The 25,495-nt window shown below is 45.5% G+C and overlaps 2 protein-coding genes across 4 annotated transcripts in view; one reads left to right on the top strand and one right to left on the bottom strand.

The window, feature by feature from the left end:
* CDH23 (cadherin related 23) overlaps window positions 1-25,495 on the bottom strand; it is a 1,221,584-nt gene that overhangs the window by 211,810 nt on the left and 984,279 nt on the right. The gene's annotated exons all lie outside the window — the stretch shown is intronic.
* Window positions 1-25,495, top strand: part of VSIR (V-set immunoregulatory receptor) — a 63,992-nt gene that overhangs the window by 23,038 nt on the left and 15,459 nt on the right. For all 3 annotated transcript variants that reach the window (XM_088472190.1, XM_088472191.1, XM_088472192.1), the window contains exon 2: window positions 24,209-24,565. In XM_088472190.1, coding sequence (XP_088328316.1) covers window positions 24,209-24,565 — 357 coding nt within the window. The remainder of the gene's footprint in view (window positions 1-24,208; window positions 24,566-25,495) is intronic.

The raw sequence follows: 25,495 nt of genomic DNA on the forward strand, positions 1-25,495 counted from the left end.
CTACATTACAGTGTCAGCGACTGTGATGGGGGGGGCACCAAATTATAACTTGCCTCCGGACATCTGGGATGAACTTATACCACTGTGTCAAATTAAGGAGATCTTAATACTACAAACACTATAATACCTACTCCCCATTGTGTCATTATAAACACTACATAGCTACTCCCCATTATGTGATTATAAACACTGCATACCTACTTCCCATTGTATGAATATAAACACTACAAACCTATTCCCCATCTTGTGATTATAAACACTAGTTACAGCAGGCATAGTGGCAATGCATAGCCTTATTTTTACCCAATTTCAATATTCTTTTTCACTTATCTTTTTAAAAAAACGGTTACTTCCTATTTTGAGTCTAAGCTCCATTATTAAATTATTAATAAAGGTTATAGTTTAATATAATTTACTGCACCCTAACTCTTCAGTGTGCTTATTTGTGAAATGCTTCTTTTTTATGTATATATACAGTGCATCTAGAAAGTTTTCACAGCGCGTCACTTTTTCCACATTTTGTTATGTTACAGCCTTATTCCAAAATGGAATAAATTTATTTTTGTCCTCAAAATTATACACACAATACCCCATAATGACAACGTGTAAACAGATTTTTTGAGATTTTTGCAAATTTAATTCAAATAAACAACTAAAAAATCACATGTACAGAAGTATTCACAGCCTTTTCGCAATACTGCACCTTTTACAGCAATTACAGCCTCAAGTCTTTTTGAATATGATGCTACAAGCTTAGAACACCTATCTTTGGGCAGTTTCAGCCATTCCTCTTTGCAGCACCTCTCAAGCTCCATGAGGTTGCATGGGAAGCGTCGGTGAACAGCCATTTTCAGATCTTTCCAGAGATGTTCAATCGGATTCAAGTCTGGGTTCTGGATGGGCAACTCAAGGACATTCACAGACTTGTTCTGAAGCCACTCTTTTGATATCTTGGCTGTGTGCTTATGGTCATTGTCCTGCTGAAAGATGAACAGTCACCCCAGTCTGAGGTCTTGAGCACTCTGGAGCAGGTTTTCATCCAGGATGTCTCTGTACATTGCTGCATTCATCTTTCCCACTACCCTGACTAGTCTCCCAGTTCCTCCCGCTGAAAAAGATCCTCACAACATGATGCTGCCACCACCATGCTTCACTGTAGGGAAGGTATTGGCCTGGTGATGAGCGGTGCTTGGTTTTTTCCAAACATAATGCCTGGCATTCATGCCAAAGAGTTCAATCTTTGTCTCTCGTGGTCTGGGAATCCTTCAGGTGCATTTTGGCAAACTCCACATGGGCTGCCATGTGCTTTTTACTAAGGAGTGTCTTCCATCTGGCCACTCTACCATACAGGCCTGATTGGTGGATTGCTGCAGAGATGGTTGTCCTTCTGGAAGGTTCTCCTCTCTCCACAGAGGAATGCTGTAGCTCCGACAGAGTGGCCATCGGGTTCTTGGTCACCTCCCTGACTAGGGCCGTTCTCCCCCAATCGCTCAGTTTAGACGGCCGGCCAACTCTAGGAAGAGTCCTGGTGGTTCCGAACGTCTTCCATTTATGGATGATTGAGGCCACTGTGCTCATTGGGACTTTCAAATTATATTTTTCTGTACCCTTCCCCAGATTTGTGCCTCGAGACAATCCTGTCTCGGAGGTCTACAGACAATTCCTTGGACTTCATGCTTGGTTTGTGCTCTGACATGCACTGTCAAGTGTGGGACCTTATATAGACAGGTTTATACCTTTCAAAATCATGTCCAATCAACTGAATTTACCACAGGTGGACTCCAGTTAATCTGTATGAACATCTCAAGGATGATCAGTGGAAACAGGATGCACCTGAGCTCAATTTTGGGGTAGTGTGTGTAGAATTTTGAGGACAAAATGAATTTTCTCCATTTTGGAATAAGGCTGTAACATAACAAAATGTGGAAATAGTGAAGAGCTGTGAATACTTTCTGGATGCAGTGTGTGTATGTATATATATATTTCCCAGAATGATTTAGTAATTGCATCCAGTATGTTGTGTAAATCATAAGATATTATCAGCAGCATAATCTGATTTATTTCTTGGCTAATCATGACTCAATTTCCCAGTTGTATGATGTACTGCATTGCTCCATCACACCAAACCTCTATTCCCTTGCATCATAAAAAGAGATTTAGTTTATGTAAAATTATGTTAAACTACAGTATATACAGTGGCGGTGGGCAACAGGGAGGCCACATGAAGTTCACATCTGTGGCCATGGTTGTTTTTAGAACATTTTTAAGGACTAGCATGAGTGTGTACCTCTGTCCTTAATTGGGAAAACAAAAATAACAAAAGTGAAGACTTCTGTTACTGCTTAAATAGCAAAAATATAACACGTGGTACATAAATCAATCTATTAGAGAATAACTTGTGGTGATTATGTTCTTTAAAATCATTATAAGAGTTTAAAAAAATAATTAAAATGCTTCCAAGAACCAAGATACACCATCTATGAGTAAAAAAAATAATAATAATATGGTATACAGTAATTAGTCTTAAAAATAAAAGAATCATCAGTTCCTCCGCAGTATAGTGTAGTTTCTTAACCGCAGATACACAACTCCCACACCAGGTCAATAAGTTATCTACCAATCTGTATTTTGACCATGCCACGATTATTTAAATGTGCTGTGAATCTACTATGTGAGGTTTAGAGGTTAACATATCAGTGGCCCTTTATTGGTTGGTATTAATAGGATGTCTTTGTTCTGATGTACAGATGCTTCAGATGATAGAATAATCTGATCTCTGATCCATAGTAGTGGCTATGTTATAAATTGAATATTACATTTAAGGGTTTATTTTAGGGGTGTGCACCGGCCACTTTTCGTGTTTTGTGTTTTGGTTTTGGATCTGGATCTTTCTTCGTGTTTTGGATCTGGATTGGTTTTGCCAAAACCACCCTTCCGTGTTTTGGGTTCTGGGTTTTGTGTTTTGGATCTGTATTTTTTTGAAAAAAAGCATAAAAACAGCTAAAATCACAGAATTTGTAGGTTTTTCTGCTCCTATGCTATTATTAACCTCAATAACCTTAATTTCCACTCATTTCCAGTCTATTCTGAACACCTCACACCTCACAATAGTGTTTTTATGTCCAAAAGGTTGCACCGAGGTAGCTGGATGACTATGCTAAGCGACACGAGTGGGCGGCACAAACACGTGACCCATCTAGGAGTGACACTGCAGTGGCAGGCAGGATGGCAGTTAGAAAAACTAGGCCCCAAACTGTACATAATGCAAAGAAAAAAAGAGGTGCAAGATGGAATTGTCCTTGGGCCCTCCCACCCACCCTTATGTTGTATAAACAGGACATGCACACTTTAACAAATCAATCATTTCAGCGCCAGGGTCTGCCACACAACTGTGGCTGAAATGATTGGTTCGTTTGGGCCCCCACAAAACAAGCTGGCAATTAATGTGTCCCTGCACAAACTGGCTCTACGGAGGCAAGATGTCATCCTCATCCTCCTCATCCACCGATTCCTCACCCTCTTCAGTGTGTACATCCTCATCCTCACAAAGTATTAACTCGTCCCCACTTGAATCCACCACCACAGGTCCCTCTGTACCTTCTGGAGGCTGGTCTCCCTGGAAGAGCTGATAATTCATTTTGATGAACATCATCTTCTCCACATTCTGTGGAAGCAACCTCCTACGCCTTTCGCTGACAAGGTTCCCGGCTGCACTAAACACTCTTTCGGAGTACACACTGGAGGGGGGGCAACTCAGGTAAAATAGAGCCAGTTTGTACAGGGGCCTCCAAATTGCCTCTTTTTCCTGCCAGTACAGGTATGGACTGTCTGACATGCCTACTTGGATGCTGTCACCGATGTAATCCTCCACCATTCTGTCAATGGTGACAGTATCATATGCAGTGACAGTAGACATGTCAGAAATTGTTGCCAGGTCCTTCAGTCCGGACCAGATGTCCAAACTTGGTCCTGCCTGCCCTGCATCACCGCCAGCGGGTTGCTTAGGATACCTAAGTTTTTTCCTGGCAGCCCCAGTTGCGGGAGAAAATGAAGAAGGAGCCGTTGACGTGTCACGTTCCGCTTCAGCTGACAGTGTGTTCACCAGCAGGTCTTTGCACCTCTGCAGGCTTGTGTCGGCCGGAAAGAGAGACACCACATAGGCTTTAAACCTAGGATCGAGCACGGTGGCCAAAATGTAGTGGTCTGATTTCAACAGATTGACCACCCTGGAATCCTGGCAAAGCGAATGAAGGGCTTCATCCACAAGTCCCACATGCCGAGCGGAATCGCTCCGTCTTAGCTCCTCCTTCACTTTCTCCAGCTGCTTCTGCAAAAGCCTGATGAGGGGAATGACCTGACTCAAGCTGGCAGTGTCTGAACTGACTTCACGTGTGGCAAGTTCGAAGGGCTGAAGAACCTTGCACAACACGGAAATCATTCTCCACTGCGCTTGAGTCAGGTGCATACCCCCTCCTTTGCCTATGTCATAGGTGGATGTATAGGCTTGTATGGCCTTTTGCTGCTCCTCCATCCTCTGAAGCATATAGAGGGTTGAGTTCCACCGCGTCACAACCTCTTGCTTCAGGTGATGGCGGGGCAGGTTCAAGAGTGTTTGCTGGCGCTCCAGTCTTCGGCACGCAGTCGCTGAATGGCGAAAGTGGCCAGAAATTTTTCGGGCCACCCAAAGCGTCTCCTGCACGCCCCTGTCGCTTTTCAGAAAATTCTGCACCACCAAGTTTATTGTGTGAGCAAAACATGGGACGTGCTGGAATTTGCCCAGATGTAATGCCCGCACAATATTGGTGGCGTTGTCAGATATCACAAATCCCCAGGAGAGTCTAAGTGGGGTAAGCCACTGGGCGATGATTTCCCTCAGTTTCTCTAAGAGGTTGTCGGCGGTGTGCCTCTTACTGAAACCGGTGATACACAGCGTAGCCTGCCTTGTAACGAGCTGGCGTTTCTGAGATGCTGCTACTGGTGACGCTGCTGCTGTTGCTGCGTAAGGTGATACATCTACCCAGTGGGCTGTCACAGTCATATAGTCCTTAGTCTGCCCTGTTCCACTTGTCCACATGTCCGTGGTTAAGTGGACATTGTGTACAACGGCATTTTTCAGGACACTGAGGACACTTTTTCTGACGTTTCTGTACAGTCTCGGTATCGCCTGCCTAGTGAAGTGGAATCTAGACGGGATTTGGAACCGGGGACACACTACCTCCATCAATTGTCTAAATCCCACTGCACTAATGGCGGATACCGGACGCACGTCTAACACCAACATAGCAGTCAAGGCCTCAGTTATACGTTTTGCTTCAGGATGACTGCTGTCGTACTTCATCCTCCTCGCTAAGGACTGTTGGAGGGTCAATTGTTTAGTAAAAGTAGTGGTGTTCCTACTTCCTCTCTGGGATGATGAACGACTCCCAGCAGCAGCAGCAACAGCAGCAGCGGCAGCAGTAGGCGTAGCAATGCAGGATCCTCCGGAGGAATCCCGGATAGGAGAGTCAGTCATGCCAGTGATATGGCCTGCAGGACTACTTCCGATCCTGACTAAGGAGGAAATTGACGAGGAGGGAGTTGACGGTGTGGTTTGCAGGCGCTTGGATACAACAGGACAACGGGATTTAGGTGTCCCTGGACTGCTTACGGTCTGAGCCAAAGTTTCTGAACTTGACAGTAACTTTTTATGAACGCGCTGCAGGTGCCGTATAAGGGAGGATGTTCCTAGGTGGTTGACGTCCCTACCCCTACTTATTTCACCTTTACATATGGTACATATGGCAAGACAGTTGTTGTCCGGATTTGGATAGAAATATTGCCAGACCAAAGAGGTGGAATGTTTGGTCTTCTGCCCAGGCATGACCGTGATGGGCTTTTTCATCCCATGGACAACAACTGTCTCCCCCGGAGCCTGATTTAAACAAACCACATCACCATCAGAATCCTCCTCGCCAACTTCCTCCTCAGCGCCAGCTACACCAGTATCCTCATCCTGTTGTACTTCAACAGTGACATCTTCAATTTGCATATCAGCAAGTGGACTGTGGGTGCTCCTTTCAGCACTTGCAGGGGGCGTGCAAATGGTGGAAAGAGCCACCTCTTCCCGTCCAGTGCTGGGAAGGTCAGGCATCGCAACCACCACCACACTTGGACTCTCTTTGGGGATTTGTGATATCTTCTTAGAAAGCACAGTTCTTCGCTGTGCTTTTGCCAGCTTAACTCTTTTGATTTTTTTAGTGGGAGGAGTGCTTCCATCGTCATGTGAAGCTGAACCACTAGTCATGAACATACTAGGGATCGACCTTAGCCGTTCCTTGCCACTCCGTGTCGTAAATGGCATATTGGCAAGTTTACGTTTCTCTTCAGCTGATTTAAATGTCTTTTTCAAGGTCATTTTCCTGAACTTTGCCATTTGGGATTGTATGTGCCCTCTACTATGACATTGGGCATCGGCCTTGGCAGACGACGTTGATGGCATGTTATCGTCTATGTCATGACTAGTGGCAGCAGCTTCAGCACTAGGAGGAAGTGGTTCTTGATCTTTCTCTATTTTATTTTTATCGGAGAAAGTTTGGTCCTCCATTTATGTTATATCGATTTGATATATACGTGCGGCTAAACACAGAAAATAAATTTTTTTTTGGTTCGGACTGGAGTGTACTTTGTGGGTTACAGCACCCTTTAACGGTCAAGCCAGCCGGCCCTTTACTTATGACACAGGCGCACTCTTGGCACTACTTTGTTGATGCACGTGCGGCTACTGCGCACACAATTCACAAACACAGAAAATAATTTTTTTTTGGTTTGGACTGGAGTGTACTTTGGGGGTTACAGCACCCTTTAACGGTCAAGCCAGCCGGCCCTTTACTTATGACAGGCGCACGCTTGGCACTACTTTGTTGATGCACGTGCGGCTACTGCGCACACAATTCACAAACACAGAAAATAATTTTTTTTTGGTTTGGACTGGAGTGTACTTTCGGGGGTTACAGCACCCTTTAACGGTCAAGCCAGCCGGCCCTTTACTTATGACACAGGCGCACGCTTGGCACTACTTTGTTGATGCACGTGCGGCTACTGCGCACACAATTCACAAACACAGAAAATAATTTTTTTTTAGGTTTGGACTGGAGTGTACTTTCGGGGGTTACAGCACCCTTAACGGTCAAGCCAGCCGGCCCTTTACTTATGACACAGGCGCACGCTTGGCACTACTTTGTTGATGCACGTGCGGCTACTGCGCACACAATTCACAAACACAGAAAATAATTTTTTTTTTGGTTTGGACTGGAGTGTACTTTCGGGGGTTACAGCACCCTTAACGGTCAAGCCAGCCGGCCCTTTACTTATGACACAGGCGCACGCTTGGCACTACTTTGTTGATGCACGTGCGGCTACTGCGCACACAATTCACAAACACAGAAAATAATTTTTTTTTTGGTTTGGACTGGAGTGTACTTTCGGGAGTTACAGCACCCTTAACGGTCAAGCCAGCCGGCCCTTTACTTATGACACAGGCGCACGCTTGGCACTACTTTGTTGATGCACGTGCGGCTACTGCGCACACAATTCACAAACACAGAAAATAATTTTTTTTTGGTTTGGACTGGAGTGTACTTTCAGGGGTTACAGCACCCTTTAACGGTCAAGCCAGCCGGCCCTTTACTTATGACACAGGCGCACGCTTGGCACTACTTTGTTGATGCACGTGCGGCTACTGCGCACACAATTCACAAACACAGAAAATAATTTTTTTTTGGTTTGGACTGGAGTGTACTTTCGGGGGTTACAGCACCCTTTAACGGTCAAGCCAGCCGGCCCTTTACTTATGACACAGGCGCACTCTTGGCACTACTTTGTTGATGCACGTGCGGCTACTGCGCACACAATTCACAAACACAGAAAATAATTTTTTTTTAGGTTTGGACTGGAGTGTACTTTCGGGGGTTACAGCACCCTTAACGGTCAAGCCAGCCGGCCCTTTACTTATGACACAGGCGCACGCTTGGCACTACTTTGTTGATGCACGTGCGGCTACTGCGCACACAATTCACAACCACAGAAAATAATTTTTTTTTGGTTTGGACTGGAGTGTACTTTCGGGGGTTACAGCACCCTTTAACGGTCAAGCCAGCCGGCCCTTTACTTATGACACAGGCGCACGCTTGGCACTACTTTGTTGATGCACGTGCGGCTACTGCGCACACAATTCACAAACACAGAAAATAATTTTTTTTTAGGTTTGGACTGGAGTGTACTTTCGGGGGTTACAGCACCCTTAACGGTCAAGCCAGCCGGCCCTTTACTTATGACACAGGCGCACGCTTGGCACTACTTTGTTGATGCACGTGCGGCTACTGCGCACACAATTCACAAACACAGAAAATAATTTTTTTTTTGGTTTGGACTGGAGTGTACTTTCGGGGGTTACAGCACCCTTAACGGTCAAGCCAGCCGGCCCTTTACTTATGACACAGGCGCACGCTTGGCACTACTTTGTTGATGCACGTGCGGCTACTGCGCACACAATTCACAAACACAGAAAATATATTATTTTTTTAGCACTTGGGGGGAGCACCCCTGATGGACAGAGCACCCCCTGGACAACACTACAGCACCCCTTTAGGACTGGGACACTGCACAGGACTTTGGAACTGACTGCACAACACAGTCCAGCCAGCCCCTATGGACTTTGAAGTAGTGGACACAGCCCCTATTAACAACAGCAGCACAGCACAACACAGCCAGCCCCTATGGACTTTGAAGTAGTGGACAACAGCAGCACTACACTACACTACACTACACAGCACTAACTCCCACCCTCCCTCTTCACTGTCCACAGCCGAGTGAGAAAATGGCGCCGACGCGGGTACCTTATATAGGATCCAAAACCCGCGAGACTCGGAAGGCGGGATGATGACGTTTTGCCTCGATGTCAGATCCGAGTCAGGCGGGAAAAGTCGAGCCTGACTCGGATCGGACTCGGATCGGGGGGGCTCGGGGGGGTTCGGATTTCAGAAATCCGAACCCGCTCACCCCTAGTTTATTTATGAACAAACAATGGTAAGGATTTTTTTTATAGCCACAAAATAGATCTGTTGCCACTGTCATGAGTAATAATGGAGCATACACACGGGACGATCAGATGTCGTCATGTTTTGCACCAACCCCCAAACGACGTAACGACCCGCGATCAATGATCCCGGGTCCCTATAGTAAATAGGCTAACCTGGCCGATATCGACCAAGTTGGCCTACATGCACTGGCGTTGGTCGATATCGACTATCTGTGCCTGCGCTTCGACCATCATTTGGTCGTCAGAGGGGATTTAAAAAAAAAAAGGATGATTTAAACTATCAAACAATAAACTATATCATTATCGTTTAAATCATCCTTTTTATATTACCATATGGCTAATTTGACATTTTGCCAGGGCAGTCTCTTCGGATACCCACCTATACATACATGCCTACTCTCCTGGAATGTCTCAGATTTCCCTCTTATTTCTAGGAAAGCGGAGAACACACCCTATTGACTAATATCCCATACAATCTGGGTGTTATGGTCGCTAATGTAGCAATGTATATTATCCATGCCCTGTTCTGTAAGTCACTGGTCAACAATTTTGTTTATGTACTTTGTAAGGTGCTGCGGAACACTTGTGGCACCATATAAATAAATGATAATAACAATACAACTAACAACCAACTCTAACAGTTTTTAATTCACTCATTGATTTGCATACTGTTAATTCAAGAGCTTCTGGTCTCTTCGGTGCCACAACTAGAGGGGGCTAGGGGGGCACGTGCCCCGTGTGCAGATTTTAAGGGGGCGCTCATGCCTCCGAGAGGGGCCAAGTGGCAGCAGCTGTACATTTGAAGCTGCACCCCTGCACCTGCAGCCAGCCACCCGCAGCCCTTGAGAGACACAGCACCCTCCACTGTCATTCTAATGTGGCCACTTGTGGTGCTGGTCGCGAGCCAATCGGAACTCGCAGACCATCAGCAGGGGCTGCCAGTCTGTGTGCTCCGATTTTCTTGCGACAGGCAACACATTAGAATGACAGTGGTGGGTGCTGTGTCTTTCTCAAGGCAAAGTTGCGGGTGGCTGACTGTAGGGCAGGGGGATGTAGCTTAAAATGTAAACCTGCTGGGCTGCTATGGGAGGAGGGGGATGAGGTGAGAGGCTGCGGGGTGGGAGGCCATAATGTTGTAAGAGGCATTACTGTGTGTGCCATTATGGTGTGAGGGGCATTACTGTGTGTGCCATAATGGTGTGTGTGGCATTATGTATAAGGGGCATTCCTGTGTGTGGCATTATGTATAAGGGGCATTACTGTGTGTGGCTTTATGTATAAGGGGCATTACTGTGTGTGTCAATGTATAAGGGGCATTACTGTGTGTGGCATAATGGTGTAAGGGGCATTACTGTATGTGGCATAATGGGGGAGTGCCAAATTACTGCCTTCCAATGGGTCATAAAAGTCCTAGTTTCGGCCCTGGTCTCCCACTGTAATTAGCAATACATTTCACTTATCCTGATTCAAAACAACTATCATAACAGTACCTTGTTGTTTCCTAGAGTGTTCTGCTAAGTGTATATGGCTGCAGTCTATTCTTTACAGAGTACCTGTTGTTATGAAGAATATATTTAATTGAAATGTCTAAGTATGTGAAAGATTTTAGTCACCTTTAAAGTGCATAATTTTCTAAGTAACTGCTTCATTCAGTTCATGACTGCTTCATGAATAACACACACACACAGAGGTTTAATGCAACAAGATTACTGTGTTGGGCTGGGAATTCTTGCCTCTCTGTTGTGGCATGAAGGAGGGGGCTACAAAAGCTGCTGCTGCAGATTGGTGTCTGAGCAAGAAGCTGGACCCTCATCTCCTGCTGCAACCATGTAACATTGACCCTGTAGTAACAATCTTACCATCTATACATTTATTTGGGGTACCACATATTGTAAATTTACATAAAATAGAAAGACCCACCTGTTCCCTAATAAAGACCACAGAAGTATTGCAATGTCAGATTTACATATCTTAGTAACTTATTACATCAGTCCAGCACAAACAGCTGTTCAATGCCAGAAATTGGTCAACCACAGTATTGTGCAAGGTATCACTGATACGACATATGACGACAATATTCTCTTAAAGAAAGTTTCACATATTTGTGATTTCAAAGGATTGTGCCAGTTTTGTATTATATTTCCTCATGTTACATAATGTCTGTTCTCTAGTGAGAGGTCTCTAATTTATTTCTACACACAACAGGCTTTTTAAGAAGTATTGGAACTCATTCACCTTAGAGCAAAGTACTAGAAAAATAAGAAACTTAAAAGTATGTAGTAACATACTATTTTGAAATTTGGTGGTTTGTTAGGGCTACACGCATTATTGATTTTGAAAACTGGTCATTAACTAGTATTTTACTAGCGTTTTACCAGGGCTGTAACCAGGGTTCAAGGCAAGGGGGGTGGCATGTATATTTGGCTTAGAGTGTCTGAAACGACATCCTGTAGCCTGTAGAGCTGCACGGCACATCCTAATGATATCCTTAGTGCTCCGCTTCCTGGGTCTGAACCACTCTTCCATGATGTCATGACGGCACATATGTGGGGGTGAATGATGTTCTGTTAAGTTTTAAATAAATGGATGCACAGAAATGAACATAAATGAAATAGTACAGATGTGTCCAGGGGCACCGAGAGGGGGGGGAGCGGGTACAGATTACCGGGGCCCGGGCTTCCTGAGGGGCACGGCGGGGGCCCGGGTCCGGCACCGCTCCCCCTCCCTCACAGCAGCCCAGCACACAGCGTGTGCTGAGCTGCAGTGGAGACTGCTCGTGGCTGCTGAGCAGCAGCCACAGCAGTCTCCTATGCCTGTGGGGGGGAGCGATCACACTGGTCGCGCCCCCCCTGGCTTTGAGCAGGGCTGAGGGGGCCCAGAGCGCCTCCCCCTCCCCAGCGTGCAGCGGCGCTGCTAATCATTTTTTGGGGGGGGAATGGGGCGTGGCCACGCCTCCCGCAATTAGGCCACACCCCCTATTACCCAGGCCCGCCGCAGCTCTCAGCGGGCCTGGATGTGTCCACATACATCTATCATCCGTGTGCTACAAGTCACGTAACACAATGCTTGAGCACCCTGTAACTCGGTAGCGCCAAGCATCTTTTTTACCTTCGAATGCATATTATTCACACAGCGATGCGAATAGGACGAACTGATTAAAATGATATCTGTTATGGCTATATTCTGTGTGCAATTGCGGGTGTATCTGAAATGCTACATTACAGTGTCAGCAACTGTGACACTGTAACGTAGTGTTTTGCATGCAGATACATACGTAGTTGCACACAGAATATAGGCATGCCACATATCATTTTAATCAGCAGAAGCTGCTTGTGCATCCTCTTCACATAGCTGTGTAAAAATAATGCATTGGAAAGTAAAAAGTTGCACGAGAAGAAGCTCTGGGCTACAAAGTCACGCCTTGTCATGAAGCGACTAGAAGAGCAGTTTAACGCGCAAGGAGGCTAGATGTATGTGGACACATCTCTAAGTAGCAGTGTTAGATTTTACCTAGGGCCTGAAGTGTTGCAGCCCCTCAAATAAAATCCAAAACCCGCAGGGAATACCTAAAAGTTGCTTCCCATTTGGAAGAGCTCTGCTAATCACAGTCATACCTGCATTCCCAGGGGAGGTGTTTTCTTTCCCTGGGATTGCAAGTCCAGACTACAGTTAGCAGAGAGTGTGCTTCCAATGGGAAGCAACTCCTCAGCTAGAACATCAGTGAGAGCCATAACTAGAGGTGTGCAAGCAGTGTTGCAGCATAAAACACAGGACCAGAGGCATATAAGGGGTGCAGGAGGGCCCACACCGCATACCCTGCACCCATAGTTTTAATACTTATCACTTTGCCTCCGTTGTCCCACGTCGGCGCCAGTATCGGCATTGGCAAAATGACCACTGCAGTGCCATTTTGCCGGTGACCTGCGCATGCACTGTAGACTCTGGACACACTCTGGTGCCCAGAGTCTACCGGTGCAGTGATGACGGCCACTGGGGAGAGGAGGGGGCCCCAGACAGAGGCTGCACACGAGTCCCCTCCTCTCTAGAAACGCCCCTGCATGGGGGCCCTGTGGATGGTACCATTGCATTCATGTGGCTTGCAGGGTTCCTGATATGGCACCCTGCAGCCACTAGGGCTACTGCAGAGCCGCCACTCAAGGGACACTCAAGACAGGCACCCTGCAGCCTGTGGAGCTGTCTGGAGCATCCTTATGATGCTCCAGGCAATGCTCTATTTACCAGAGCCAGCAGCAAAGCTGTCGGCCCCGCCCCCTAGGTGTGACATCATTACATCATGTGTTTAGAGGCCAGGGCCGGCACAGGGTGGCATAAAGCCCTGTTACGGCACTGACATCAACCTAATCTGGCTTCTAGGGGCAGCAGCCGATACAGTCGCTGGAAGCCAGGTTCTGTGCGTATATGTAATTTTTTATGTTTGTTTTTTTTTTCTTTTGCCCCGCTTGATTTTTTTCCTATTTGATCCCTCTCAGGGAATGCAATGAAGTGAAGTCCATAGGCTTCTACAGGGCCGGTGCAAGGTTTCTCGGCACCCTAGACAAAGCTGCAGCCTACTGAGCCGCCCCTCCACCACCGCTACCAATACCCACTTTCCAGCCTATCAGGTGAAAGTGAGGAAGCGTCAACTTAGTTTTAGAGCCACAACCTGAATTTAGTACAATAAGAATGTCTCTCTCAGAGATGTCCTTAATATTGTGATGGGCAGACTCTGTGGCACCCCCCCAGATCCCGGCACCCTTAGGCAGCTACCTAATGGTAGAGCCAGCCCTGGACTTCTATTAGGCAATACCATCAATAGATGACGTTGCCTATGGAGTACAAGCTCTGGAGAGTTTTAATTTTCTTAACTTGATGCATATAGTAATTGCGATCAAACCTGAGTTGTCATTGCATTTTGGGCTTGATGCATCCTGTCCACAATCCCATACTTCCTTTATATTCATCTATATTGCTATATCATCAATGTGCCAGGTCCCCATATAGCATTTTGATCTAACTAGAATTAACATCTTTCTGTTGTATTTCTCTTTTCTTCTCTCTCTCTGTTACACCATCTGGTCAGATGTTGAAGTAATTCTTAATGTAAACCTCTGCTAGTCTGTCAGTTGGTATAGTCTGGTCATTTTAAAATCTAATTTTATTTAAACTATGTATCATATGCAGGGCTGTCAAGAGATCATCTGGGAATACATACCCATGGGGCATGGCCATCTTTGGCTCCTATTTACAAGCTGGGCACCAAAGGGGATTCACCTCATCTTACTGGGGGGTGGTTATGCCTCTCTCAAGCTCCCAGGCCCATAGGGCAGCAGTTAATGTACTTCGCAATTTTGTAATCTAAATAAGTGCATGTACAGACATAGACAAATTTGTTGGTACCCTTACAGCTCATTCAAACAATGTTTTACTTACAGCTCATTCAAACAATGTTTTACTCCTCATAAAGAGTGATTTCATTAAAAGCTACTACTATCTCATTTTTATCCACATGTCTTTGGTATGTCATAGAATTAGGCAAAGAAACTGTTAAAAGAGAACAATTATTGCTTACTCTCAAAAGATATTCTAAAATGGCCTGCACAGATTTGTTGGTACCCATTAGAAAAAATAATAAATAATTGGTTATGTATAGTGATATTTCAAACTAATTGTTGTCTTGAATTAGCATCACACATGTATTTAATCTACTACAGGTTGAGTCTCCCATATCCAAAATGCTTGGGACCAGGGGTATTTTGGATAACGGAATATTCCGTATTTTGGAATAATTGCATATCATAATGAAATATCTTGGGAATGGGTCCCAATATACACACAGAATGCATTTATGTTATGTACACCATATACACAGAGCAAGCAGGTCATTTTATACAATATTTTCAATAATTTTGTGGCTCAAGCAAAGTTTGTGTACAGAAATGAAATTCATTTATGTTTCATATACACCTTATACACACAGCCTGAAGGTCATTTTATACAATATTTTTAATAATCTGTGCCTTAGACAAAGTTTGGGTACATTGAACCATCAAAAATCAAAAGGTTTCATTATCTCAGTCATGCCAAAATAATTCCGTATTTTGGAATATTTGGATATGGGAGACTCAACCTGTAGTTAGTCATTTAGCCTATACAGGTATTCAATTAGCGGCAAAAAGTCGGAATCCGCGAATAAGTATAGCAGATGACGTAATTTCGCCTGGCGGAAACTTTTTGCAGTATTCAATTCCAAATAGTTTTTGTGTACGCGAAGACGCAATGCAATGTATTAGGCGAAAAAGAGTCGCCTATGAATAGATGTCGGAGAAAAGTGCAAAATCGCGATTTAAGGTGCAATGGTGGGGAAACCACTCTGCACCCTCGGGACAGGCCCCCAAAGGATATCTGCGTAAACCCCCCCCCCCCCCCCCCCCAAAAAAAAAAAAAAAAATAGAGGAGCACCCCTAGAAATTACTTAGAAAAAGGGGGCAAAAAGTGAAAAGTGGGGGCACACACTTAAAAACTAGCAAAATAAACTTTTGGGGGGGTCTGCAAGTAGGGGTGAGGCTTTTTTTGGATTGCAGGTGCGCTTTTTAAGGGCTATTAAAAGCCTGTCCTGGTTCTAAAAATGCAGGGACCAAAATGCGTACGGTGTGCCTGTATATTAAGTACCAGCAAAGGGCTTTTCTGAGGCAGTCCTGGTTGTGGAAAATCAGGGGACAAAACGAGTAGGGTCCCCTGTAAATTCCATAACCCGCACCGGACTCTTTCTAGCAGGGGGGTAATGCCACATCCAAGGAAACCCTATCACCGGTTTCCCCGGCCAAAGCATTACCCCTGACCGCTAGTCAGCCCAGGATCCCTGGGGAGGTGGGGACCCCCAATAGAGAGGTCCCCCCTCTCCAGGGCACCCCAGGCCTAGGCTGATAGCCCGATGCTATCACCGGCACCTCTGGCCGTTGGGTGCCGGGTTGAGTGTAAATGCATTGTGTAAAATAGAAGTGTTAATATTGTCTTTAGCTGTGGAACTTGACATCCCACCAAGCCTCCCACACATACTGGTACTTGGAGAACCACAAGTACCAGCATACGGGCAACATCCCTCTCCTGCGAATATGCCTCCACAGTCTGAAGCTGCATACACACAACGATTTTGTTACCAATGATTTTATGAACGATTTTCTGTCAGATTATCGGTCAGATTTTTTAAAGTGTAATGAACGATTTTTTGGAACTACAAACGATTTTTGCATATTCCCTTAATGAAAATCGTTCAGTTGGTCAGTCTGACTGAACTACAAACGTGAACGCGCATGAACGATAATCGTTCATCGTTTTAACTCAGAAAGTGTACGATTTTTACAATGATTGAATTATAAACTATATCGTTAACTATAATCGTTCAAAAAATCGTTGTGTGTGTATGCACCTTAAGGGGTAAATTTACTAAAGTGAGTTTTTTTTTAGAAATGGAGATGTTGCCCATAGCAACCAATCAGATTCTAGCTATTATCTGCTAGAAGGTGCTAGTTAACTATTAAGTAGAATCTGATTGGTTGCTATGGGCAACATCTCCACTTCTAAAAACTCTCACTTTAGTAAATTTACCGCTTAAAGTGGTTTATACCATCTAAGGATGGTATACTATAAACCTATGGGGCCTAACTCTGAAAAGCATTGTTTTTTTAGAGTTTGGTACAAAAGGGGCAGACCGTAGTCCCCATTGATAATAATGGGGACTGTGGTCGGCAGAGTTGAATAGCATTCTGAAGGAGATTTCCGTGAAACCTCCTGCATTAGCCTGTTGACAAATGGCAACGATTCATACAATTATGCAGAAATTGCAGTTTCTACATAATTTTATGAAAACATGCTTTATAAATAGGCCTTTATAAACTAATTCCGTGGTTTACCTAACAGGTCATGTTTTGAGGATTTCTGTCTGTGGAAGCAGGTGAGATAATTACAAACTTCAGATTAATTCACCTGTGTATGATGAAAGAGATCCACAATACATGACCTGCAGGTGGTACTTGAGGACTGGAGTTGAAAACCACTGGCCAACAGTAATTTAATAATTTACACCCATTTATTACACAAACTGTATTCTCACCACACGTTTACACTTAAAGATGATATATTTGGATGGTCATAAACCACAAACAGTTTCAGACAACCTTTATGCATGTCTAACTTAGCTTCCTGAGCAGCCTGTTTTAACCTCTACAGCACAGGTTTTCAAATTTGGACCTCAGGACTCCAAACAGTTCATGTTTTCCAGGTCTCCTTACAGAATCACACGTGAGATAATTAGCTCCACCAGTGGAACTTTTAAAATCGGTGAGTAATGAATACACCTGTGCACCTGCTGGGTGACCTGGAAAATATGACCTGTGTGGGGTCCTGAGGACCGAGTTTGAGAACCTCTGCTCTACAGGATAGAGACTGACTCACTGATACCCATTTTATACCAGAGCAAAAACCTGGGTTTTTGTTGCTTCTACCCGGGTCGCAGCTCAGTGTACAAGGGTCCCTGAAAAATAACTCGGGTCAAGTGACCCAGCAATCCAACCTAGGTAGCTACCAGGGCCGGACCCAGGATGGACCTGGGTAATGGTGCAGTGTAAACGGCGCAACCCAGTTATCCGACCTCGGTCATGCCTAAAATGAGCTGATTGGTGGTTGTGGAGCATTCATCTCCCACTTTTTATGACCTCACAAGTTTAGCAGGACAGACCCAGGTTCAGTGTGAACGGGGCTGACCTGAGAATAACCCAGATCGATGGTGCTGTGTAAACGGGGTCTGACCTGGGTTAGAACCATGTCTGTAAACCCAGGTCGGACCTGGGTTTTTGGTGGAAAAGAGGTATTATAGCCATTTCCAGGTAACTAGCCAAATAGACCCCAGATTTACTAAGGCAATATTTCCTATTACATATATTATTTTTCATTTTTTTTTTTTACATTTTAACACTTAGTTACTGTTTTCTGGGCTCCTTCACTTTTAAACTGTTATATAGCTCCAATGTAATTGTTTACCTATCTGCAGTTGCTCATGTGAAATGTTTTTTTTTTTTTTTTAATTGTGAATACAAAATAGAAAAATAGAGAAAATACGAAACTTAAACAATAAAAAAGTTATTATCTTAAATTAATGTTGGGGCCCCAGTCTTGTGTGCAGTTGCCCTGTGCTTCATTGTTTGCTGACCCTGGAATAAAATACCCTGCTATTTTGAGTGAAGTTACAATAACAAGCAGATTTGATCATTTTCAAAGAGAGTAAGTTATTTTCCTTCCATACTACAATTCACGCTTTAATCATTTTACTGGCTAATATTCTTTCCAAAAATGTCCCATAAATTATGAATTTTTTCATATTATCATGTTATGTACATAATAGCTACCAGAAGCTTCACCGGGTCCAGTGACACCAGGTGCGCTTGGCCGAAAGGGGGATATGGTCTAAATAAAGGGGGCTTGGCCTCGCGGGATCCCGATAACATCACTAAAGGGCAGCCCAGCATCGCTGGAGATGCTGGGCTGCCCCCAGAGACTGGGCTGTCAGCACTGTCTGCTCCTCTTCTGTGACAAGAGCCGGGTGCAGCAGGAAAATGTCACACTGCAGCATCCGACTCCTCTTACTGCACAGAAGCCAGCATATTTGGAGTCACCCCCTCAGAGTGTGACACCTGGGTGCGGCCCACTCCCCCATGATGACTCCACTGATAGCTACTTTATCGTGATTCAGTATATATTTTTTTTAAACAAATGTGCAAATTTGTTAATACAATTACACTGAATTAAGTCTAAATAGCTAATGTTTATACAATTTTAAGCCAGCAGCAGGGATATTCCTGAAGATCGCCCATCACTTTGGCAGAGCTGCCTAGGAGAGGGGGGATATACTGTTACTGGAGGTTCGGCTGCAGCAGGGAGCTCAGCCTCAGAATGATCCTGTTAGGATCACCAATCACAGTCTGGCTGGCCATGGAGAGTTACCCGTGGCTGCCCTGAGCTCAAGCTGCAGGAGATTGTCTTCCTGTAGCCGCTAGTGGAGAATTGTTTTAGATCACCCTTCTGTACCCTGGCTGTGAGGTTGCCGGCCGGGTGTGCTGAGCCTGGTAGCTGGTGGAAGCTTAGCTTGCAGCAGCCACCGGTGGGCATTTCTGACATGGTCACATCAGATGCGACCGTGCTAGAGAAAACCCAACGTGGGTGGCATGGCCGTATCTGATGTGACCACAGCAGGCAAGTAGTTAAAATATATAAACCGGACGGAAGAACTATAGGTGCAGGTCCTCCTCACCTCTGGGCCGCATAGCGTCGCCACCACCTGTAGTTCCGTCACTGATGTAAACCACTCCTGCTAAGCATTGAGATGCATATTTGCATAGCCACAGACTAAAGCTGCCCTAGTAGACTTACTTCACTGACTTTACTAGCAAGTCTGTGGATTTTCTACCTGTAGATAAAAAAATAAATAAGGATGTTAAATATATGTATGGAATCGGTATGAAAAACCGCCGGCCGCAGAGTTCCCGGCAGCGGAAGCCCGACAGCGCTGGAAATCCCGATCGTGGATAGGTAAGTACTAACTAACCTAACCCCCTAACCCTCCTTACAGGTGCCTAACCCTAACCTCCCCCCCCAAGTGCCTAACCCTAATCCCCCCTCTAAGTGCCTAACCCGAACCCCCCCTTCCCCGTTGCCTAAACCTAAGTCCCCAGGGGGGTGCCTAACCCTAAGTACCCCCCGGGGGTGCCTAACCCTAACCCGCCCTCCCCCTAGCCTAACCCTAAGTCCCCCCGGCCTAAGTCTACATCTAGACACCCGGCATTTCATTCCTCGCCGGGATATGACAGTCGGGAAGCTGGCTGCCGGTATTAAGGCAGCCGGCTTACCGATTGTATACCATATGTATACCTTTAGAAATGTCGCTATCTTAATACCACAAATGAGTAAGCAATTGCTCTGTCAAATATCATGAATGGTCCGGCTGATAATGCTGAGTGTTCTTTGCCATGTAGCCATGAAGTGCAGTATTGTGAATCATATAAAAACCGATACTGCTGATCAGAGAACGATACCTGTTGGTCACCGTTTCATTCTTCTGCACCTTGTGGTGTTGATAAAACAAGATCCTGTGTTAAACCACAAAATCAGAATACAGCGACATCTGCTTCTGGTAAACAGGATGCACAGACAGATCTGAGCACAGAGTGTCACATCATACCATGTGGTACATATTTTAATGGTGTGTTTAGTCTTCTCAGTGCAAGTATACAATCTACTTCAGGGTAATTTAAAAAAAATAACAACTTTACAACTATAATTAGGGGTGTGCACCGGACACTTTTCGTGTTTTGTGTTTTGGTTTTGGATCTGGATCTTTCTTCGTGTTTTGGATCTGGATTGGTTTTGCCAAAACCACCCTTCCGTGTTTTGGGTTCTGGGTTTTGTGTTTTGGATCTGGATTTTTTCTTAAAAAATAAAAAAAAACGCTAAAATCACATAAATGGGCCTTTTTTTGTTCCTACGCTATTAATAACCCCAATAACATTAATTTCCACTCATTTCCACTCTATTCTGAACACCTCACACCTCACAATATTGTTTTTAGGCCAAAAGGTTGTACCGAGGAAGCTGGATGACTATGCTAAGCGACACAAGGGGGCGGCACAAACACGTGGCCCATCTAGGAGTGGCACTGCAGTGGCAGACAGGAAGCCAATCAGCGTTATGGTGCCCATTTGCATGTAGCACGAACCCGGGAGATCCGTGCTACATGCATCTGTGTGATTGGCACAGAGCAATGACAGGTCCGTGAGACCCGTCTGTGCTGCTGTGGTAAAAAAAAAAAAAAAAACCTGTGTAAAAAAAGAAAAAAATGGCGTGCACCCCCCCAAAAAAGAGCAACCAGCCCCGGGCATTAGTAACCCAGTGCTGGGTGTGCTTAAATACAGGGGACAAACGACGTAGGGGTCCCCTGTACTTAAGCACAACCAGCACCGGGCTAGTCAGAACCAGCGCTGGTTGCCAAAATATGGGGGACAAACGACGTAGGGGTCCCCTGTATTCTGCGCAACCAGCTCTGGGCTCTGATCCGGTCCTGGTTCTGGAAATATAGGGGACAAAAACTGAGTAGGGTTCCCCTGTATGTTCCAGAACCAGCACTGGACTTTTTCTAGCGGGGGGCTGATGCCACAGCCAGGGGAGCCCTTTCACCGGGCCCCCCAGCCGCAGCATCAACCCTGACCGCTAGTCAGCCCAGGCCGGGGATCCCTGGAGAGCTGGGGACCCCCCCAATAAAGGGGTCACCCTCTCCAGGGCACCCCAGGCCCAGGCTGATAGCCCGGGGCTATCCCCGCCACCCCTGGTGGTGGTGGGTGGCGGGTTGATTGTGTGGTGTGGTGTAAATAAAGAATATCAAACATTGTCTTTACAAGTAGAACTGCAAGTCCCAGCTAGCCTGCCCTGCATGCTGGTACTTGGAGAACCACAAGTACCAGCATGCAGGGCATTAAGGGCCCACTAGTACCTGTAGTTCACCTGTAAAAAAATTGTTTAAAAAAACACAGGACACACACACCGTGACAGTATAAGTTTATTAAACATACATACACACACACACACATGTACACATACTCACCTATGTAACCTGTAGCATCGGTCCACTTGTCCGGTAAAGTATCCCTAGGGGACCTGTGAAAAAAAACATACTCACCATCTCCTATGCGAGGTTCTGTCCTCTTCGTTCCAAAGTAGGCATCCCCGGACTTGGCAAAAAAAAAAAACGAAAACGCGATCCACGAACTTAGTACCGTTCTATAGAACGGTACTTCCCGAATGAGAGCTTAGCGGCGGGGTATCACCATGGAAACCCCGCTGCTAAGCGTTCATTGGCTGAGAGAGGTCATCTCCCGTCTCTCAGCCAATGAACGGCTCCCTCCATTGTAGTCAATGGTGGGAACCTCAGGGTAAACTTTAATAACCTTGCGGCTCCCAGCATTGACTACAATGGAGGGAGCCGTTCATTGGCTGAGAGAGACGGGAGATGGCCTCTCTCAGCCAATGAACGCTTAGCAGCGGGGTTTCCATGGTGATACCCCGCCGCTAAGCTCTCATTCGGGAAGTACCGTTCTATAGAACGGTACTAAGTTCGTGGATCGCGTTTTCGTTTTTTTTTTTTTGCCAAGTCCGGGGATGCCTACTTTGGAACGAAGAGGACAGAACCTCGCATAGGAGATGGTGAGTATGTTTTTTTTTCACAGGTCCCCTATGGATACTTTACCGGACAAGTGGACCGATGCTACAGGGTTACATAGGTGAGTATGTGTACATGTGTGTGTGTGTGTGTGTATGTATGTTTAATAAACTTATACTGTCACGGTGTGTGTGTCCTGTGTTTTTTTTAAACATTTTTTTACAGGTGAACTACAGGTACTAGTGGGCCCTTAATGCCCTGCATGCTGGTACTTGTGGTTCTCCAAGTACCAGCATGCGGGGCAGGCTTGCTGGGACTTGCAGTTCTACTTGTAAAGACAATGTTTGATATTCTTTATTTACACCACACCACACAATCAACCCGCCACCCACCGCCACCAGGGGTGGCGGGGATAGCCCCGGGCTATCAGCATGGGCCTGGGGAGCCCTGGAGAGGGTGACCCCTTTATTGGGGGGGTCCCCAGCTCTCCAGGGATCCCCGGCCTGGGCTGACTAGCGGTCAGGGCTGATGCTGCGGCTGGGGGGCCCGGTGAAAGGGCTCCCCTGGCTGTGGCATCAGCCCCCCGCTAGAAAAAGTCCAGTGCTGGTTCTGGAACATACAGGGGAACCCTACTCATTTTTTTCCCCTGTATTTCCAGAACCAGGACCGGATCAGAGCCCAGAGCTGGTTGCGCAGAATACGGGGGACCCCTACGTCGTTTGTCCCCCGTATTTTGGCAACCAGCTCTGGTTCTGACTAGCCCAGTGCCGGTTGTGTTTAAGTACAGGGGACCCCTATGTCGTTTGTCCCCTGTATTTAAGCACACCCAGCACTGGGTCACTAATGCCCGGGGCTGGTTGCTCTTTTTTGGGGGGGGCACGCCATTTTTTTCTCTTTTTACACAGGTTTTTTTTTTTTTTTTTTACCACAGCAGCACAGACGGGTCTCACGGACCCGTTAGTGCTCTGTGTCAATGACACAGATGCAAGTAGCACGGATCTCCTGGTCCGTGCGTGCATCTGTGTCATTGAAATACACAGCAGCACAGACGGGTCTCACTGACCCATCTGTGCTCTGTGTCACTGTCAATCACACAGATGCATGTAGCACGGATCTCACGAGTCCGTGCTACATGCAAATGAGCACCATAATGCTGATTGGCTGAGAGCCGTGACAGACGGCTCTGTCAGCCAATCAGCACTTTGCCCATTAAAGGCAAAGGCATTTTTTTTAAAATGGCCGCTCGAGGCAAAACCTCGAGATCCGACAGCAGATCTCGAGGTTTTGCCTCGGGAGAGGGATCCGGGGCAGACAGGGAGATCCGAGCTTGGGCTCGGATCGCCCCGGATCCCCGAAGTTCGGGTGGGTTCGGTTCTCAGGGAACCGAACCCGCTCATCCCTAACTATAATACATTACATGTACAGTATGTGTGATTAGAGTTCAGTGTTTCCTGCGTATATGTAAAAATCTGGTTTGTTAATGGAGGAAACAGATTAGGCCATAAAACCATACGCAGTTATGTTGTTTTTAAAATGTCAACTGTTATTTTCTAGAAATCTCCTATTCTGACATTATCATCAAATTTTAAGTATGTAGATAACCTCAGAACAGTCTTGCTACCTTTCCTAAGCACCTGTGTGAATGAGTATTCTGTAGCTTTACGACTGGTTGGATTAGGTCAGCGGAACAAATCTTGTTAAATGAAGTACTGTACTTATAAGTGTCCTTTTTCACAAACTTCAAGTGGTTTAATTTACGGTTGTACAGTATATAGGTGGAAATGACATTGCTTTCAATGTAACAACACAACGTCTATTTCTTATAGACATTGACATGAAGTAGTGTTTTCATTTCTCCAGATGTTCTAGAAACACAAAGTTCTACTATTTGAAATGACAATAGCCTTTGTTCTCTTGTTTTCCTCCTGCAGATCAGATAGCAGCGTACACAGTTTCTGCCCTGCATTCAAAGTACATTTGTCCTAAAGGACAGGATGTAAACCTTACATGTACCATCACTATACATCCAAAGGATCAGCACCACCATCTGAACATACACTGGACTTTAATTAAGGAAAGAAACCCGGACTGCAGTGAGAAAAAACATTTCCAGAACGTGACAGATAACAGCCATCACAAAGCAGCTCCTTTGCACAGCAAAGTGTTTCATTGGACTCTTAGGAATATCTCAGAAGTGAATGGTGGTGGCTACTGCTGTTTTCTCTTTGAGAGAGATAAACATCATCAACATGTAGCTCACAGTTATATAGAGCTACAGGTGAAAACAGGTAAAAAAATATATTCTAAACAGTTTAATTGTTTAACTAGGGTAATGAAAAACTGCACTTTATTATTAAACTCACTTTATAAGCATTTCTCATCCTTGAACATAACTCAAAATATGCTTGCAATGTACTGGAGGCAGTTGAATTTTATTGTACAACTATATCATCAAGCTCCTGATCAAGTTCCCCTGTCTACTCAATGGCTATTGCTAATGCTTAACTCATCTGCACATTCAGTCATTTCCACTAAAGTGTAAGTGCCAAAAGTCATGGGATTGATGCCTAGTATAGTGTAGTGTAGGGCACCCTCTAGCCTGGTGAAGTGCAGATACTTGATGTGGCATCAATTACACAAGTGGTTAGAAGAACTCTGGAGAAATGTTGAACCATGCCGTCTGGATAGCCTTCAACAACTCCCTGATAAAGGTAGCTGCAGGTTCTTGTGCGTGAATGGACCGCTCCACCATATCCCATAAATGCTCGATTGGGTTCATAGCTTGGTGAACGAGGTGGCCACACCATTTGTTTGAAATTTCTAGAATGCTCTTCGAACCAATTCTGGACAACTTGGGGCCGATGACATGGTGCATTATCCTGCTGGAATATATTCCATCGTTGTGAGGATACATGAAGTCCATAAAGAGCTGTAAATGGTCCTCAAGCAATGCAGTGTAGCGGTTACCGTTCAATGACGTGTTCAGGCAGACAAGTGGAACCAACCCATGCCACGTAAACACACCCCACAACATTATGGAACCACCACCAGCCTGCACAGTGCCTTGTTGATAACTGGGGTCCATGGAGTTATGGGGACTGTGCCACACCCTACCAGCAGCCAGAAACAACTGGAATCGTAACTCCACCAAAGCAAATTGCCAGTCCTCCAGGGTCCAGTTAACAATGTCACGAGCCCAGGTGAGGTGCTTTGACTGG

This window comes from Taudactylus pleione, unplaced genomic scaffold (genome assembly GCF_031769625.1).
Source record: "Taudactylus pleione unplaced genomic scaffold, aTauple2 ptg000121l, whole genome shotgun sequence".
Classification (NCBI taxonomy): Eukaryota; Metazoa; Chordata; class Amphibia; order Anura; family Myobatrachidae; genus Taudactylus; species Taudactylus pleione.